Source organism: Crotalus tigris, unplaced genomic scaffold, assembly GCF_016545835.1.
Source record: "Crotalus tigris isolate CLP2741 ecotype Arizona unplaced genomic scaffold, ASM1654583v1 scf7180000017591.2836849, whole genome shotgun sequence".
Taxonomy (NCBI): domain Eukaryota; kingdom Metazoa; phylum Chordata; class Lepidosauria; order Squamata; family Viperidae; genus Crotalus; species Crotalus tigris.
The window spans coordinates 712,959-730,913 of record NW_024096497.1 but is presented as its reverse complement, the minus strand read 5'-3'; the positions used below and the strand labels follow the sequence as shown (position 1 = coordinate 730,913).

At 38.0% G+C, this 17,955-nt stretch overlaps 1 protein-coding gene across 5 annotated transcripts in view; it reads left to right on the top strand.

Annotated features, from left to right (window-relative positions):
- The window catches only part of JCAD (junctional cadherin 5 associated), a 147,247-nt gene that overhangs the window by 22,722 nt on the left and 106,570 nt on the right, over positions 1 to 17,955 (top strand). For 3 of the 5 annotated variants that reach the window (XM_039363746.1, XM_039363755.1, XM_039363762.1), the window contains exons 2-3: positions 7,749 to 8,069; positions 11,841 to 15,370. In XM_039363746.1, coding sequence (XP_039219680.1) covers positions 7,789 to 8,069; positions 11,841 to 15,370 — 3,811 coding nt within the window. In that variant the 5' untranslated portion in view covers positions 7,749 to 7,788. The remainder of the gene's footprint in view (positions 1 to 7,748; positions 8,070 to 11,840; positions 15,371 to 17,955) is intronic. The other 2 variants (XM_039363780.1, XM_039363772.1) reach the window with 1 other exon arrangement.

Sequence of the window (17,955 nt, the reverse complement as noted above, 5' to 3'; positions counted from 1 at the left end):
CTTATTGGTATATTGTTTCCTGTGGGGTCCTTTGTGCTTTCTAAACTTGGTTGTTTTCTTAGAATCAATTACCAAACTTAGCTAACATCATTAGTGCTAATAGGGATTGGGTTTGGTCTTGTTTTATGTTCTAGTAGCTTGCTTTGTCAAGCTGTTGTTAGCAGCAGTTTCTGTGGCTTGTTTGTCTGCATTGATAGTTCCTTAATTGTTTACTTTGGGGTCCTTGGTGATCTGAGTCTTTGGTTGTTTTCTTGCAGTCATTTCATTACTGAACTAGATAACATCATCATTGCTAGTAGAGATTAAGGTTTGTTCTTATTTTTATATACTAGTGGCTTGCCCTGCCAGTGTCTTGCTGGGAATTGTCCTGATAGATCCTCGACTGGCCTATGGTTTATTGTTGTCTTGTTTGTCTGCATTGGTAGTCATTGGTATGCTCTGATCTTGGTTTGTTTCTTGCAGACATTTCATAATCAAACTAGCTAACAGCATCAGTGCTAATAGGGATTAGGGTTTGTTCTTATTTTTATACATTGTTTTGGTGGGAGTGGTTCTGGTGGTCCATTGATTAGGCTGTGGTTTCCTGTTCCTTTGTCTGCATTGGTAGTTCCTTGATTGGCATATTTTTCACTGTGGGGTTATTTCTGCTCTCTGAGCTTGGTTGCTTTCCCTGCAGACTCTAATGGCTTGCTCTGTCTATTGGTGGTAATGGTTTTGATGGTTCCTTGATTATGCTGTGGTTTACTGTTAGCTTGTTTGTCTGGATTGGTAGTTCCTTGATTGGGATATTGTTTATTGGGAGGGGGGGGTACTGGTGATCTCTAGCCTTGATTTCTTTCTTAATGTGTCTTACCGAAGTAGAGTATTATCATGAGTGTTAGTAGGGAGTCAGATAAAGTACTTCTTTCCATGGGATTAAAACAGTTGCTGCTTTGAAATCTGTTTGTTTGCACGTTGGGGGACTTTGAGTAGAATAAAGTCAGTGTTCATGTACCTGTGAAGACAGTTTGGAAAAGCTGTTGCAATCACCACATAATCTTGCAAAAGACCTCACTGCATTATCATTAAAAGAGAAAAGGCTTTACTATTGCTCCTGTGAAAGTTGGACCATAAGAAAGGCTGAGCGCAAAAGAATTGAGGCCTTTGAACTATGGTGCTGGAGAAGACTCCTGCGAGTCCCTTGGACTGCAAGGCGTTCAAACCAGTCAGTCCTAGAAGAGATTAACCCCGACTGCTCTTTAGAAGGCCAGATCCTGAAGTTGAAACTCAAATACTTTGGCCACCTAATGAGAAGGAAGGACTCACTGGAGAAGGGCCTAATGCTGGGAAAGATTGAGGGCAATAGAAGAAGGGGACGACAGAGAATGAGATGGCTGGATGGAGTCACTGAAGCAGTAGGTGTGAACTTAAATGGACTCCAGAAGATGGTAGAGGACAGGAAGACCTGGAGGAACATTGTCCATGGGGTCGCGATGGGTCGGACATGACTTCGCAATTAACAACAACAATTGCTCCTGTAGGCAATGAAGGCAATCATGTGGCCTTGAGATGTAATGAATGCATACTGTAATAACCTCCTCTTTCACCTCTGAATTTGGGCAACTGATTGGGGTGCAGAGCAAGTATTCAAATGCTGGGGGTGCCACAAGTGACAAAAATGATGCCCTCCCCTCCCACCTTGCAAATAACATATATGAACTTGGCTGTAATGAACTGGGAAAGTGAGCACAGGGGCAGAGGCTGTACTCAGAATTCAGTCCCACCAGTGTCCACCATCTAATCTCTGCCCAGCAGACAGTACATTTCAGCCCAGTCTATGGCCAAATGCCATGATTTTGAAAGACACCAGACTAGTATTTCTTTCTTCTTAAACTCAAACCAAATAGTTGATCAATCAAATAATAATTAGAGTGGCCAGTCATTTTATTTTGCCAAAGCATGTGTTCTTTTATCCTTGGAACTTATTTTCCAAGCCCCCCAAATCTTGTTTGTGACTGGTATTAGCTAGAGATAACTTTGCAGTTTGAATTCCTAATTAATAGTTTTGAGATACAAGTCAGATATAAGCTTAACACAACAGCCAGTCTAGTCAGCAACAGATGGGGAGTTATGGGGGTTTAACTCCAACACAACTGGGAAGATTTTAGAAGATAGCTTTTCAGAAGTAGTTATTTTGGTGATCTGAATCTAAAAAGTGAGCCCCAAATCAGTTAAACTAATTATGTCTCACATTCTGCAATCAAATACCTCCCTGACAAATTAGGTACTAATTTGTACTTATTTTTAAAACAGGCCATCTCAAGCACTGAATTTGACGCTGTTCTTGTTTAGTAGATTCTGCTAAGAGTTTCCTACTCTATCTGCTATTAATAGGTTATAAATAAATAACAGCAGAAGTAATTAAATTACACCATTGGATCAAGATAGATTCTACCATTGGTTGCTTTGGGGTTTTTGTTTTAATTGCTTTCTTTACCAAATAATTTACGCTTTCACTTCAATCCCTGTGTTTCCTCCAAACCTGTTAATGTTAAGAGAAAATAGGTAATTGATTGATATGAAAGAACAGTGTAGCTGCTTTAGTGCATTCATATTGAGGGATCCTGATTAACATTTGTTTTTATGGGCAGTGAAAAACCTATGAAAAGAGGAATGTGCTTTGAGGAAACTCACACCCTGCCATACCAAATACTCTGAGAAGTCTGTAACAACTCCTGTAGGGAATGCCAGTGAATAATACCGCGCTAGGATTTCTTCCTTTCCCCCTTTCCTCATTTTATACGAGAACAAACTTGTTGGCTTCTTGCCTTATTTGGAATGCCGTCCTCCAACAATCGGCGTCATTAAAAATGAAAATATCTGTATATATATTGATGATGATAACTTTTTTGTTTTTTGAACTTTTATGTCTGGTGTAGTTGGACTAGATAGTTTTCTTTAAAAAAAAATTTAATTGCATCTGGAAGGGAGATGAAAAGTATCTGTTCCGTGCTTGTCAGACTTCTTTTTTAAACAGGATGCTGAGATTTTTAAGAAGATAAGCAGGAAGGGGCAAGGAGGGATGTGCTTCCAAGCCAATTGCAGCCCTACTGGGAGGGAAGAAGTGGAAGCATGGGAGAGGGTTTTAGAGCACACAGAGAGGTGGCCAGGAACTGGTAATTATTCTGAGCAGGATCATCCTTGAACCAAAAGGGTTGTGAAGATAATAGTTCACATATGGGAGTGGTAGGGGAATGAAATATGAGCTGAAAAATCAGAGTGGCTTACTGCTTAAGATGTTCTATGTTTGGCTTCTCTGAAGAAATATCTAAGTTAGTGTCATTGTCAGTTCAGTGAATCTGTTATTGTTGTGCAGAACTTGATGCCGATTGCTGCTCCATCTCCTACTCTGTGTTGGGAAGGGTGGATAGATACATGTTTGATCCTTACAACAATTGCAGATCTTTTAAATCAACCCATCTTGGAGGTTGTTTCATTATTCAATTTTAAGCCCTGTTTTAAACACTCTAGCAAACATTCAGACTAGTAGGTATGTCCTGAGAAAGACTGAAGATAAAAGATCGGTTAAGAAAGAGAGGTCTCACTGCTTTTTCTCTCTACTGCATGGAACAAGCATCCTTAGGAGATTATGGACAGGGCAGATACAGGTGACTGAAAAGAGTTTAGCTTAGTTTTTCATAACTGCTGTAGCCGAACCTTCACAAATCAGAAACTTTGGGAAGATAGCCAGCATCCTGAGGAAGTGCAGTCTCTGAAATCTGTGACCTCATTGGCAAACAAAACAAAGCTACACCAGGAAAACACACAATTTTCCATTCTTTTTTTTTTTTTAACGGTTGCATCAAATTAGGAGTCTGAACACTCAAACTCTGTTCTTCTAATGTAGGTGTTTTGAAAATTATGCAGTGTCTGGTCTGTCTTTTATACGCAGAGGGAAATGTCTATCTATAACCAACTATTTACAACTATCTGTAACCAACTGTTATTCCCCATTTTTTCCTAGGCTATACAAAGTTCTAGGAAAATGTCCTCTTCTGAGAAGTACAAATAATTTTTTTGTAAAAGCATTTTTTAAATATATAGACTGAATAGGGGAGCGAGCAAAATAAATACCTATTTTGCATTGCTTTATTGTATTTTTCTAATTTTGACTCTTATGCAGTGGAGAAAGAATTTGGGCTATTGAGCAGTATATAAATGCAGGAAGTTAAGTGAGCAGCTACACTATGCTAGCCCTATGATTAGTTTGGGTCATACTGCAATATTGGCGTGTGTTTTATCCTCTCATATATTGTAACCATTTTTCCCCAAAGCCTTATTTTATAAGAAGTATATGATAGCTTTGAAATGTAGGTTGCTCCTTGCTGTTGTTATAATATGCAAATTTCCTCAGAACTTTTGTCCTTCCAACATTTTTTGCATTTATCAGCCTTTCCCAGCTTCTGGATTGAATTAACACATATCCATCATCTCCAGCCAGCAAATCCATTTGATTTTGTGGTACCCAAGTCAACTAAGGATGCTTTACACATTTCTTGGCTAGGGAAAGGAAGGCTATGTTTCTTGAAGAAAAAGCTGGGCACTATTTTGCTTGCTTTGCACTTTTGTCTATTCACTTCCACAGCCAAATCCACTTTAAAAAAGGAAACAGTAAAGACAGCTTTGTGTACTATTTTTGCTCAGAAATGGGTGTGTTGTTAGCCAGGAAATGGAAGCTGTATACTCCACTAGTACCTGGAGTTTATGTAGCACCAGGAAAAGCACAGTTCTTCCTTGCACCTGTGACCCATCAGCTATATGGCTGTTTTACGTTTGCCATATGGATCCTCTATTTTGAAATTGAATTGTTCTAGTAACCAGCTGTCCCACATTCTCTTTGTGCATAGTCGTTGTCCAATTCCAGGTGTTCAGGGTTGAAAAATAATTCAGGGTGGAAAAATAATTTCCATCCTGGACTTTTCCTGTATATTTTAAGGTAATATAAAATGTAACCATTTCTTTTTTTTCCTATTATTTGAAATTGACTCTATCTTCTCTGTTGGTTCTGGGTCTGTTTGGGAACTTAAGCCTAGCTCATCTACTTTAAGGATCTAAATGGATGTCATGATTAGAGCAAATCTTTTCAAACCTAAGATTATCATGTCAATAAACCATATTGCAATAAATAAATATCAGACAAATCATATTAAAGAATAGAATACTAGGTTTGAGATCAATAGTTTCTCTTATGTCTACCATCCTGATTGTTTTATGTTAGTACAATAGTGGTCAAAATTGTGGAAACCTTTTGGGAAAAGTGTACAGTAGAAATGCCATTTTTAGTTAAGTTTCCACCAATTTTTCTTCTAATTTCTTTATAACTGTAGCTTTGTTCAATTAATAATACTATTTTACATTGCTTTCTGGGCAACCAGTCAACTCTTTGCACCATTACTTTAATTTTATTACGTTTTACAAGCTTATTAAATGGAAGGAAAAAAAAACCAACTTGATAGCGATCACACAACACACTGACAAATGTCCTCCTCTCAGCTTCAATACATGACATCAGTAACTGAATCCTAGTGTGATCTGATTGGCTCATTGCCAAAACAAGACGACCCTTGATTGGCTCTTTAAACACTCATGTACATTGGATACAATCAGATGAAGGAAAGCTACCTGATATCAACCTAAGCAAGTTGTGCTTCCTTTTTCTGGTTATTTGGCTATAACTTTTCATAGAATACAGTATGGAACAAACTTGGCTGCATTACAGTTTTGATTAAATTATTTTTCCATTGGCATATAATTTTATGGTACAAAGTGGTGTTATTAGCCATCAAACCTCAAATGTACACATTTCCCAAATGGTTTCCACAATTTTAGCCACTACTGTATGGTGGCTTGAGATGGGAGAAAGTGAAAAGAAGCAGTGACATACAAGTAAATATTTGATGACAGAAGGTACACAACAGATGTATGAGCTTTAAAAGTGGTTATGATAGGAAAGGTGTTGATTATGGATGACGTTGGGCGATACATGTGAACCATTGCCAGCTTTTAGCCTTTCAAGTGTACTTTAGGTTTCCTGCTTTATTTAGGAGGAATTGCTGCTACAGTAAACTGTATCCCAGCTTTATTCAAGTCTAAGACTTTTGAAGAGAACTATATCTTTTTACTCCTATATATCTCTTCAACACTCAGTTGACTTAAAATTCCATCTTGGTTTTATTTGACAAATTATTGGTTTTCAGCCTAAATTCATTATATATATATTACAAAAAGCCTATTCATGTGCATGTTGAAACAATCCAATTAGACTTCTAAACACGTTTTTTAGGTTTAATTTTCTCTCTTTATGTTGAGCTGAATACAGGTAATCTTTGACTTATGACTGTAATGGAGCCTGCCTATTATGGTTGCAAATGGTGACAATCATGAAATGAAACAGACGTGCGTAGCACACAAACCTTTTTCTCCCAGATGCCCCTGTTAAATTGAACAAGAGGAGCATGGAGTGCCTTATGGGTGAAGGGAGCTCTCTGAGGCCTGTCACCCAGCTGGGACCATAAAGGAGGCGGACAAGCAGCAAAAAAAAGTTGCAAAGCCAAAAGCAGCCGAGCAGGGAGGAAGAGGCCAGCTAGCGTAGGGCCTAGTGCAAGGGTAGTCAACCTTGGCTCTTTTATGACTTGTGGACTTCAACTCCCAGAATTCCTGAGCCAGTTAAGCTGGCTCAGGAATTCTGGGAATTGAAATCCATGAGTCATAAAAGAGCCAAGGTTGACTACCCCTGGCCTAGTGCTATGTTCCAATGCCAGAGAGGCTTCCAAACAAGTCCCCTCTGCTTGGTCAATGATGAAGCCATGCTTGTGGGCTGGACCTCTGCCCCAATCAGCTGGAGACTGCAAATGTCTCCTGGCTCTTCCTAGGCTTTAGGGATGACAGCCATCTGCATGTAAAGGTGGCAACTTCAGAATGTTCTTCCCAAAATCTTTTTTTCTTGCTTGATTTTCCCCTTTCCTCCTTCCAACAGAAACCCCCATTTCTTCAATAAAGAAAACAAAAAAAAATCTGAAAAAGACAGACCTGTTGATTCTTTCCCCCATCCCACCCACCTCCAAATTAAACTCTCCATCTCTGCTTCCAATCCTGATTCTTTTCAGCCGTTTAATTGCTAAATTTACTACATGCCTAGAAAGAGGGTGACAAAAATCTGTAAGTTACTTACCTTGATGAGTGACTGCCAGGATGAAAAACAGAGAGAGGGAAGGAAGGAAGGAAACAAAGAAAACTTTTCTGCAGCTTGTTTGCCTTGAGGAGCTGATGGAAAACTTGGCTCTAAAGAAAAAGCATTAAAATCGTGCACCCAATGGCCATGCCAAAACTGGGTCCTAAAGGCAGCCAGGCAAACAGCAAAAAGCTTCGAGACCATTGGAAAGGTTTGCATTCTCTCAATGGCCAGGTGATTGGGGCAGAAAACTCTGAAAACAGCCACCATTTCTGCAAGGAGTACTGAAAATGGTGGCTGCATTCAGGAGGCATGGGGAACACTGTGGGGTCTCAAGGGGCAGGATAGGATAGAGAAGTGGGGGTTGCTACAGTGGCTCTGTGGTTGTAAGGGCAAATGACTTCAGGGGTACTGCAGTTGTCATAAATTTGAATCAGGGTTTTGGGGTGAGCATAACTTCAAACAGCTGATAAGTGACTGGCTGTAACTCAAGGATACTGTACTATTTACTGATGAAGTTCTTTGCCTTCTTTTTCAGTGACGAACTGAGATACTGAGGTAAATAAAACTACTGCAGTATGTTCAGCGTAGAAGACCTTCTGGTTTCTCATGGATACAAGCAATCTAAAAATCCTACCAATTCATCTGAAAATCAAAATGACGGAATTCAGCATGAAGATGTTGGTAGGCGGTCTGGTCAGGCAACTCGGAATGGATTACCAACCCATCCCGGAGCCATACCAAAGACCAACAAACCAAGGAGTTATCAAAATGACAATGAGAATAAACCTGTCATCCAACCGAGGCAAAGGAATGTCTACCATGAAGATTTCTCAGGTCCAGGCAATGCGCAAGGAGGGTGAATATTTTTTCAATTTGCTCAGCTGTTTGTCAATATTGAAGCTCAGAGACCCGCAGACATAACTTTGTCGAAAGCATCATAAGAGGAAGTAACATGTACTTCAACAGGTTGAATGCACTACATTTATCACAGTGAGAAAAAGTGTAGCCAGATGATCTATGTCCCTAACTCTTTAATATTAATAATTTAGGTGAGGTTAATAGGCAACCTAAATTACTTTTACTGTTATGTTTTTGCATCTATTTGGACCTGGAGAAATACCCTTCTCCAGATACCCTCAAACTACTGAAGAAAAAACACAGCCAGCTTTTTGCAAGCATTTTAACTGTTCTGTTTGTAATCCTATTTGGATCACAGTTTGCAACCTTTGCAAAAAATGCAGTATGTCCCCTCCATTTTTTTCTTATAGCCAAACTATTTAATCAAAATATGAAAAAGAAAAAAAATGTGAAAAAGGCTTCAAGAATTTCCTAAATAGCTTCTCAGAATTGGTGAGCGTTCTTGCCTCCATGGCAAAATTATTTTTTCAGCACTGTGAAAACTTTGAATGGTCTCTGCAGAAGGAACTTGGTAAACGAGGTCTACCTATACTTTCTTCTGATTCTGTAATCAGAAAAAAGTACAGATGGACGTCACTTATGAATTGCCTTGTGACTGTTCAAAGTTATAATGGTGCTGAAAAAAATAAATTTGCAGCCAAGACATGCATTTATGTCTCACAGCATCTGTCTGAGTCACATGTTTGACATTAATGTCAGTTACGTGTTCTGTGCCTGACCCATATTTTTTCCCTATTTAGAGATTGTCCAAACAGATAATCTCTTTAAACAATTTCTCCTGTGCCTGCTCTGTTTTTCTCTACCTTACCTCAGAATGGAGCAGTTGCAGAGGAAGGGATTACAAGAGAGTAAGCAGGCACACAATGGGGAATATACTGGGCTGTTTGTTTAGTATTGTGAAACATTAATTCATTTCTTGTTAATTATTGCAACATGTGATGGGCATTCCAAAGGGTATGGAAAAGGAAAGCACAGTCATGGCCATTTCCCACTTAGCGATTGGTCCCAATTGTGGTTGCTAAACAAGCACTACCCCAATTATAAGGACTTTTAAATTTAGGATTTACAGGACAATAACTCCTCCATGAAGTCAAGGAAATAATCTTTTCTTTGTGAATTAAGATTTCTTTGTGAATTAGGATGGGTTAAATTTACAGAAAGAAATGTTTATGTGTAAAATAAATAATGTAAAATCAAGTTGTGACTGGTTGCTAAATTGAGGTGTTAAAGAAGCTCTAATCTGCTTTTAAGTCTAAATTTTAGACTCTCTATTTTTTAATCATTTACCTTGAGCATCAATCAATCAATAAAAGATAGTAAGATCAATATACCATACTTGATGCCAAAATCCTTTTATAGAAAAACGCCTTATTCCTATAATATCAGAAATTGAACTCTGATCTTCTTTGATTAGAGAAAGGACAATATCTGCATTTACTTTTAACTGAAAACTCTTTATGACTTTTATGTAAAAAATGGAAAAAATAGATTTATGCTTTTGATGACTAGATAGGATACATCATAAAAAAAGAGAAATACAATGTAACTTCACAAAGAGAGGTTAAATATAATTAGATTTATTTAAAAAAACAAACACCAGTTAAACTTCAGCCGTTTTGTTACATGATAGAAAATCTGGCCAAATCTTTTCCTAATTTGATCAAATGACTGGGAGAATTGTGGTACCACAAATGAAGATAATTAATAGTGCAATAAAATATTGCAGCTGATTTCCAAATCATTTAACCCATCAATTTATAATATTTGTAATCTGTGTGACTTATAATTTAAACTTAGTAGGTTTATTGGGGGGGATTGTTTTGGAAATGTAAAAAAATAAAGTTGACATAAGAGAAGAAAACAAAAAATGCCCCAAAGGCATATTAATATAAAAATCCACATGATGTGATTAAAAACGGGAAGTCTCAAACTGAATTTCACCAAAGCAAATATGAGCCACTCCTGGAGATCCTGTTTAAATCAGTGGCCTTGCCATCACTTTATGAAATATGTTGCCTGCAGCTAGTTACAAATGCACTTTTGAGCTGAAACAAACTAAACACAAAAGATTGCCCATTTGGAGAAATATTATGTGGTTCTGCTGCAGCTGCTTATCAACTAATAAAGTTGTGGCTCATTTTTGTTTTAAAAGACTCATGGCAAAAATTGCTCTCAGAGCTAGAAAGATTAGCCCTGGTCTCTCTCTCTCTCCTTGCTTTCACTGCAGTTTTTGTGTTGTTGTTGTTTTTTCTTTAATGTGAAAAATAGTTCATGCAAAACTGACTCACAATGAGGAAAAGCTAATTTCAAAACTGTTATAAACATTTGCAGAGAACCTACTTAATGTGTAATATATATTATGGCTGAGATAATTATTGAATGACTGAAGAAAGCAGTAGATTGCAAGGACTGCTGTTGAAAATGGATGGAAGTATAAAATGACTGCAGCCACACTGCTGAAATGTTTGGCTAACTTAAAAAATTAGCTGTTTACTTGGTAAATTTAACCGTTTGTTTGTTTGTTTCTGCCTGAAAGAAGAAAGGGAATGTTTATGTTGTATGTAAAAAAAAAAAAAAAAAGGAATTTGATGCATGGACTATGTGGGACCAGTATTTGTATTAATTATATATTCAGGTACACACACTTTTTCCTGGCTCTGTTTCACATTTTCTTCATCTTTTGTAAAGTATGGCTTGTGATAGACAGACATACGCATCCACACACAATACCTTCAATATTGATTTTATCAAGAGTTGGCAATGCTAGAAAGACAACATGGGGAAAAGAAGGCTGGGTTTAGATTGATTGTTTCTTTGTTGCTTATTTTTGTTTCTGGAAGTGAAACTGTCTTTAAGATTTTAAATTAACATCTTCCTTCTAGGTAAATATAATATTATCTTGCTTGTCAGCATATGCTCCAAAGTGAGGGAAAGAATTCTCTTCTAGTTTATACAAAATTTCTTTCACGCTATCTGAGATTTTGGTTCTGTTGATTTCCTGCATTGCCTCAAATTCCTGTTACAGATATCTATAAACTGAGAGAATTTTTTTTCCAGGGGTCATTTGAAGGTCAAGCTAATGAACAAAGACTAAGTATTTAACTGCACACACTGAAAAATACTGACACAAATACAGGTTCCAGCCCCATTTTGACATCCCACAGATGTATACCTTTTCAAGCACCTCCATTTTTGTTTTGCTAAAGTATTTTGACCTCTTTTTTTTAATGTGCACCTTCAGTTGGGGAGCAGTCTTTGCCACAACTTTAAAATTGGGCATGGTTGTATGTCCCCAATTGACAGCTTATAGGAATGCAAAAGAAGTGGGTGACAGGCTGTCCTGAAAAGAAGAATTTGTACAGTTAAAAATAATTTATGTTTTAAAATCTGTTCCAGGTTTACAATTGTAATACTTATTCATTTTAAGATGTCAGATCTGAAAAAAAAATATTTTGTCTATGTGGCAGACTGTAACATACAGTTTCAAGTATACATTATGCTGAAGAAAAAGAGGCATATTGATTACAAACATAGGTACAATCTGAGTTCTTCTGTGGTTTGTTGTGAAAAGTTCTGCAATTCAGAAATGTGAGGAAAATAAGTTGAGTGTCTTATGATTGTAGCTGGTTCAGATTCTTTACTAACTTAGATCCAGAGAAAAGAAAACATGTACAAAAATCTCTTCACTGGTACTTCCTTTCATTTGCAGGCTTTATGATCAATCACAGCTAAGTAGGTCTTCGCACTCCAAGAGAGATAAAGATCTTGCCTACCAGAGAAGACAAGGCCAAGATTTTAGTGTGCATGGCTATCCTGACAGAGCAGACTCTGAAACAAAGGGGATGGCTGCAGCTTGTGCCTTGTTTGAAAATGAGAATGAATCTCAGTGGGAGATTGAAGAAGGATTATATAATATGAGAATGAACACACGGGAGACCATGAAACCTGGTGACTACAGATGGCAAAGTTTAAACAGAGAAACCCGGAACCAACCAACTGCATTTGGACGACATGAATTTAATACAGATAATAAAGAAAGGCTGCTTCAGGTTGTGTATTCAGGAAGACAAGACATTGCAACTTCTCATATTAAGAATAAAGCACAGTCTTTCCCAAGAGTTTTTCCCCCAGAAAAATCTAACTCTGCTGAAATTCCTTCTTTAGTTAGCAGTAAACATCATAAAGTAAATCCTGAGTTGGAAACTTTGAAACACTCTGAACCAGCAACTAAGCCCAAGTATGGCAGACCCCTGAAGCCACCTTCATATGAATTTCATCAACAGACAAGGGGAATCCTAGAAACCAATCTACCACAGGATGATCAGCAAAAATGCAAAACCACTTTCTATGTGACTAAAGTTAATGAACCAGATCAAGATCCTACCTTAGAACCCCCTTTGTACATACCTCCCCCATGTTACAAATCTCCTGGTCAGCAAAGTAAGAATCAACATGTCTCCGAAGAAGTGCCTGACTACGATACATGCTTTATTAAGGAAATGCAGTTGTTAGAGCAGAGTATTAGTTCTGAGTCTTCAGTTAATCAGCTACAAATGGAAGAGGAAGAGCAGATTTTGTGTAGCAGCAAAACACATGTGAGGAATCGGGAGAGACACCTGTCTTCTGTTCAATATATTCCTTTTGATGACCCTCGAATACGGCATATTAAAGTAATACATCCAGCTGACCATCAAATGGACAACCAAACGGGAAATGCAAATAATACTGATTCAAATGTCTATAATAAGAATTCTGTGGAACAGGAGTTCTATAATTCAGCTTTCGATGTACCGGACTCAATAAATATTGCTATAAAATGCAACCAGGTCTCTGGTAGCAGCACATGGTTTGTGGAATCCAGTGTAGATCAGGATAGTGGCACCTTGTCTACCCAAAGAGGCCGTTATGACACAGGCAACGATCTGTACTGTGAATACCCAAAAGGCCAACCAACTGCTGAAAGCCCAGATGCAACAGAACTGTCCTCTGAGACTCTGACTAAAGTGAAAACCTTTGAACCTGGAACTGAGGTTCAAGGCAAAAACCATTTAAAGAAAAAAACAAACGAAACTATATTTTGCTTGGTATCTGTCCCAGTTCAATCTGAACTGAACATGCCTGATTCCGATAGGAATAACAGTGTAACACAGGGTGCCTGTGAGAAGGATGGATCTGAGGATCTGAATCGAGATCTGAAAGAACAGAGTTTGCTCAGTACATCTTCTACTGATCTGGAGCTCCAAGCCCTTACAGGAAACATGACCAATACAAATGAGCTACAGAAACAAGCGTTCCAGAGAACAGAGTTCAAACAAATTCATGATTTCAAGAGCAAGGAGCCTACAAAGCACAAAGAGATTCAGCATTCTGGCTCATGGCCATGCGATAGGTATAAAGACAAGGAAACTCAAACTAGCTTTAAAGAAGAACCCAACATTCAGCAGCCTGCCCACAGTCCACAATCTAGGAAATTAAACACACTGACCAATGGCCACTTGTTAAAGTACGGGTCATCTACTACAGAATCAGCCCCAAGTTTACCTACTGATAATAGGAAAAGTAGACCAATTCCTCCCCCTAGGAAATCTCTGGGGCATCTCTACCAGCCCAGCAAAACTGAGTCTTCTAGGGCTATAGTCCTTAATCCCAAAGCAGGCCAGAGTGTGTGCCATACTTCATCCACAGGGCTTCCTGGGCGGAGAAGCGAACCCAGTTTTGCCCACAAGGAAGAAAGGAAATCGCCTTGTAGTGTCAAAGAAGCCTTTGGGCAGTTTCTCTTAAAGCCTGTTAGCCGACGTCCTTGGGATGCAATAAGTGAACTAGAAAGTTTTAATAAAGAGATTCAGAAACAAGAAGAAAAGAATGAAGGTGATAAAGAAAATGAAAAAAAGCAAGAGAGAAACGAGGAGGAGGAGGAGAAAGGAAAGACAGAAGAAAAATCTTGTAGAGCTGATAAAGTAAGCCTGAACCACAGATATGGTACACAGTCACAAAATATAAAATCATCCATTCCTGTGTTCAAAAGGGGGGCTGATAAAAGTAAACCTGAAAGTGAAAATGCTTCTAAAAGTTCAGATGCAAGAGTTGCATTCAGTGACCTTAGGAATGTTAGATCAGAGGAAAGAGAAATGGATAAACCGATTAAGGAAAAAAAGGGAAATGTTGGTCTAAAACAAAAACAGGAAAATGCGAGAAAGATTATTAAACGGGCTATTGGTTTGCATCCAATGAAATCGAATGTTTCAGGTTGCTCGGACAGTAAAAATTGCTTTAATCCGTTCAAGAACATTCATTCTATGGAAGCAAGTGTCGAAAACCGTAAGAACAAGGATTCTGATAAGATGAAAAAGGCAGCAGGCAGGAATATCCCTGCTTCAGAAACAGCACCTATAGCACCACTATCTTTAACAAAAAGGAACCAAGGACGCTCTGAGCCAAATTTAAGATCTGTTGGGATGAATGTCAGTGAAGGCACATGCATTCTTGATCCTTCTACAAAAAAGATCCCATCAAATGAATCGCTTCAGGCAAGAGCAGTCAGGATCCTGGGCATAGAGGTAGCTGTGGAATCCCTAACAGCTGATAACAAAACTCTTCCCAATGAAGACTCTGACTCTGATGACATGGCAGAGAGCAATGAATTGTCAAATGAAATGATACTGAGGGCTGAAATGAAAACAGATGTGGTTTCCAAAGAAAAGCAAAGAAGCGGCTGGCTAAAGAAAACTTTCATTGGAGAAAGCATCTTGGGATCAATGAAAAATCAGAATTCTGATGAAGAAACATGGGAACAGTGTTGTCAGCAGCGTCCTGGTCTTAGCAAACACCACAAAGACCATGCTCATTCTGCTAAATCTGCTGTGCTTCCATTTGCTGATAGAAAGGCACTCCCCTCAAACGTAGAAAAGAAAGCTAAAAGCCCTTCCAGAGTGACTGTGCCCAGGCAAGGCAAAGTTGCCTCTGCTGCAAGCCGAGCAGCCATGGATCGTTTGGCACGGATGAAAGAAGTTGATTCAGTTTCTCGTATGAGACGTCTCAGCGTAAAGAATGCCAGATCAGGTGAGGATAGAGATGAGGAACCAGAAGAGAAAGGAAATGATGTCAACGTTGGCCGCACTGAATTTCCCCGCAAACAATTGCAAGGCAGTTGCGTTTCCAAGCGTATAATCTCACTGAATAAAAATGAATGTTTAGACAATAGAAAACCCCCCCAAAATGGAAGAGATTTACTTAGCTCAGGTAAGATACAAATTTCTCCAGGATTTGTATGGTGAGCGCGTTATTGGGAGATGCATACATATTTTCCCAGGAGGGTTTTAAAAAGAAAATGTAATTTCCTGTTTCAGTCTAAGGTCTGAATTCTGCAGCTGAGATTTCATTTTTGGCAAGCAAATAGGAGATAGTCAATAGCTGAGACAGGTAACCCTACCAGATGAACCAGCTGTTTTGGGTTTGGGCTTTTTTCTTTTTTCTTTAACAGGTATACACCATTATAAATACCCTAGAGTGGAAGATGCTGTAATGCTGAAGGAATTTGCTATCTTCCTTTCCACATGCTCGGTCTTATGTTTTTAAACTCAAATATGCATTAAAAGTAACTTCCTAGTTTTGCCTGCAGTGTTCACATTATGCTTTCCAGAAATGAATAGAGAAAAAATAAAAAAAATCTGATGTTTAAAGTAAAAACAGTTGCCCCACTTGCTGAATGTGAGATCTCATAAAAACCAGGTTCTCCACTTTTATATTTTTGTAGAGTTATTAGCTGCCTTCAGACTCTCTTTGTGTAAATGTACAGATGGTCTGAAAGCTGAAAGTCCTTTCAGAACCATTCTTCCAAACAGTTCAGTATAATTTTGTTTCTTCTTATTGCTTATTTCATATTGGTTTTTCCAACAGTGGTTCCATATTACTTTTGAGCAGAGGTAACAGTTTTAATTTTAGTTCTTTTATTTATTTAGTGTATAAGAATTGCTTTAATCTGATCTTCCATCATTCCTAGTGAGATGACTAAACATCATAGAGAAGATGGGAGGTGGAATCTTAACATTCCTGGCAGACAACAAATTGGGGAGGATGCCTTAGAAACTTTGTTATATATTAGACAGATATTCTATTTGGGGTTTGAACAAAGATGAGGGATTCCAGTAACAAGAGGGAGGCAAGATTGAGAATAAGATTCAAAGGTGTGCTCCAAACAGAATGTTTTAATGACATGTGCTTTAATTAATTTTCTTGCCTCTTTATAGTCTGTTAGGTAAAGAATAATCATATATGATCTAAAATATGGGGTGTATTTTTCTCCCTCCCCCCATGGTGATCCTGTTTCAAAGAGATTTGTATTTTTAAGGAATGACTTCTAAGGTAACTATAAAAAGTAGCTATAATTTTAGAATGAGACAGTTGGCTTCCAGAAAAGCCACAATGCGGAGAGCGTGCCTATTTGCACAGTGTATTGTGTTTTTAAGAATTCTCTGGATCCTTTAGGTGCTTTTCCATTCTGCTATCTTATCAGCCGGCAAACTTTAATTAATACTTCCTTGTTGACATTTCTTAGTGGTAAAATAAAAATATCTATTTACTTTGAGTCAACAAAATACTTTAGTATAAGTTTTTGTGGTTTTAATTTTTTTCATGCTCACAATAGCTCTCTAATACAAATAGAATATAGCATAAAAGGGATGGATATTATAAATTATAAGAATTTGAGTCCATCCAATGATATAGATGCGTATATTATTAGCTATATCACTCTTGGAAATTGGCTATTTTTCTAATAACATTGAAGAATTAGCATCCCTAACTTAAAACCTGAAATGGCCAGAGGTCTCATTGGGTCATTTGGCACACCTGTTGCTTTTATTATAAATCCACTAGATCTGTCTAGGAAAGGTAAATACTGCAAACATATTGATACGCAAGCTTTCTCTTTGTAAAACTCTTATTTACTAAGAAGAAATTGGCCACATATACACACAAAACATCTTGCTGTACATTCAGCTGCATTTCAGTGCCACCTGATAAGACAACTTGATAGAAATTAGCTATTATTAAGAAAGCACAACATTTCTTTAAATAGAGTAAATATTGAGAACTCTACTGTGTTGTCATCAGAAGTCAAGCTGAAAGCAATGACCCCTTATGAGCTAAGGATTGATTCACAGAAATCAATCACCCTCCTTCTCTTTTTGTGCAATTGATAGTAATAGCATAATTGAAAACCACAAATATAGTAGAAGCCTCCTCCATACATACAATAAAGAATTAGTGTGAGTCTTCATTTCTCTAGGATAGTGCCACTAATAGTGTTTCTTTGCAATCCTGAGAACAGGCCTACTAAAAATTCTTCATGCCATATCCGTTATCAGATGTTGGTGATCCTGTTTTTATCAGCAGCTGCACGAAAAAGTGCTGCTGAGTTTTGTCCAAACCAATCTCTTAGATTTTGAAGCCACGATGTTCTTCTTCTGCCTGGACCTTGTTTGCCTTCAATCTTTCCCTGGAGGATTAAATGGAGTATGCCGTATTTTTCTGGGTGTCGCATCACATGTCCAAAATATTCTAATTTTTGTTTTTTAATTGTTTTGATGATTTCCCTTGGCTTTCCCAAGTGGCTTATCACCACCTCATTTCTGATCTTGTCAACCCTGCTTATACGTAACAGCCACCTGTAAATCCACATTTCAAATGCTTCTAGTCTCTTCAGATGGCCTTCTGTCAGAGACCAACTCTCTATTCCATAGAGCAAGATAGAAAAAATATAGCATCTGACAAGCCTGATTTTCAGTCTTAGGCTTATGTCATGACTGCAGAAGACCTTTTTCATT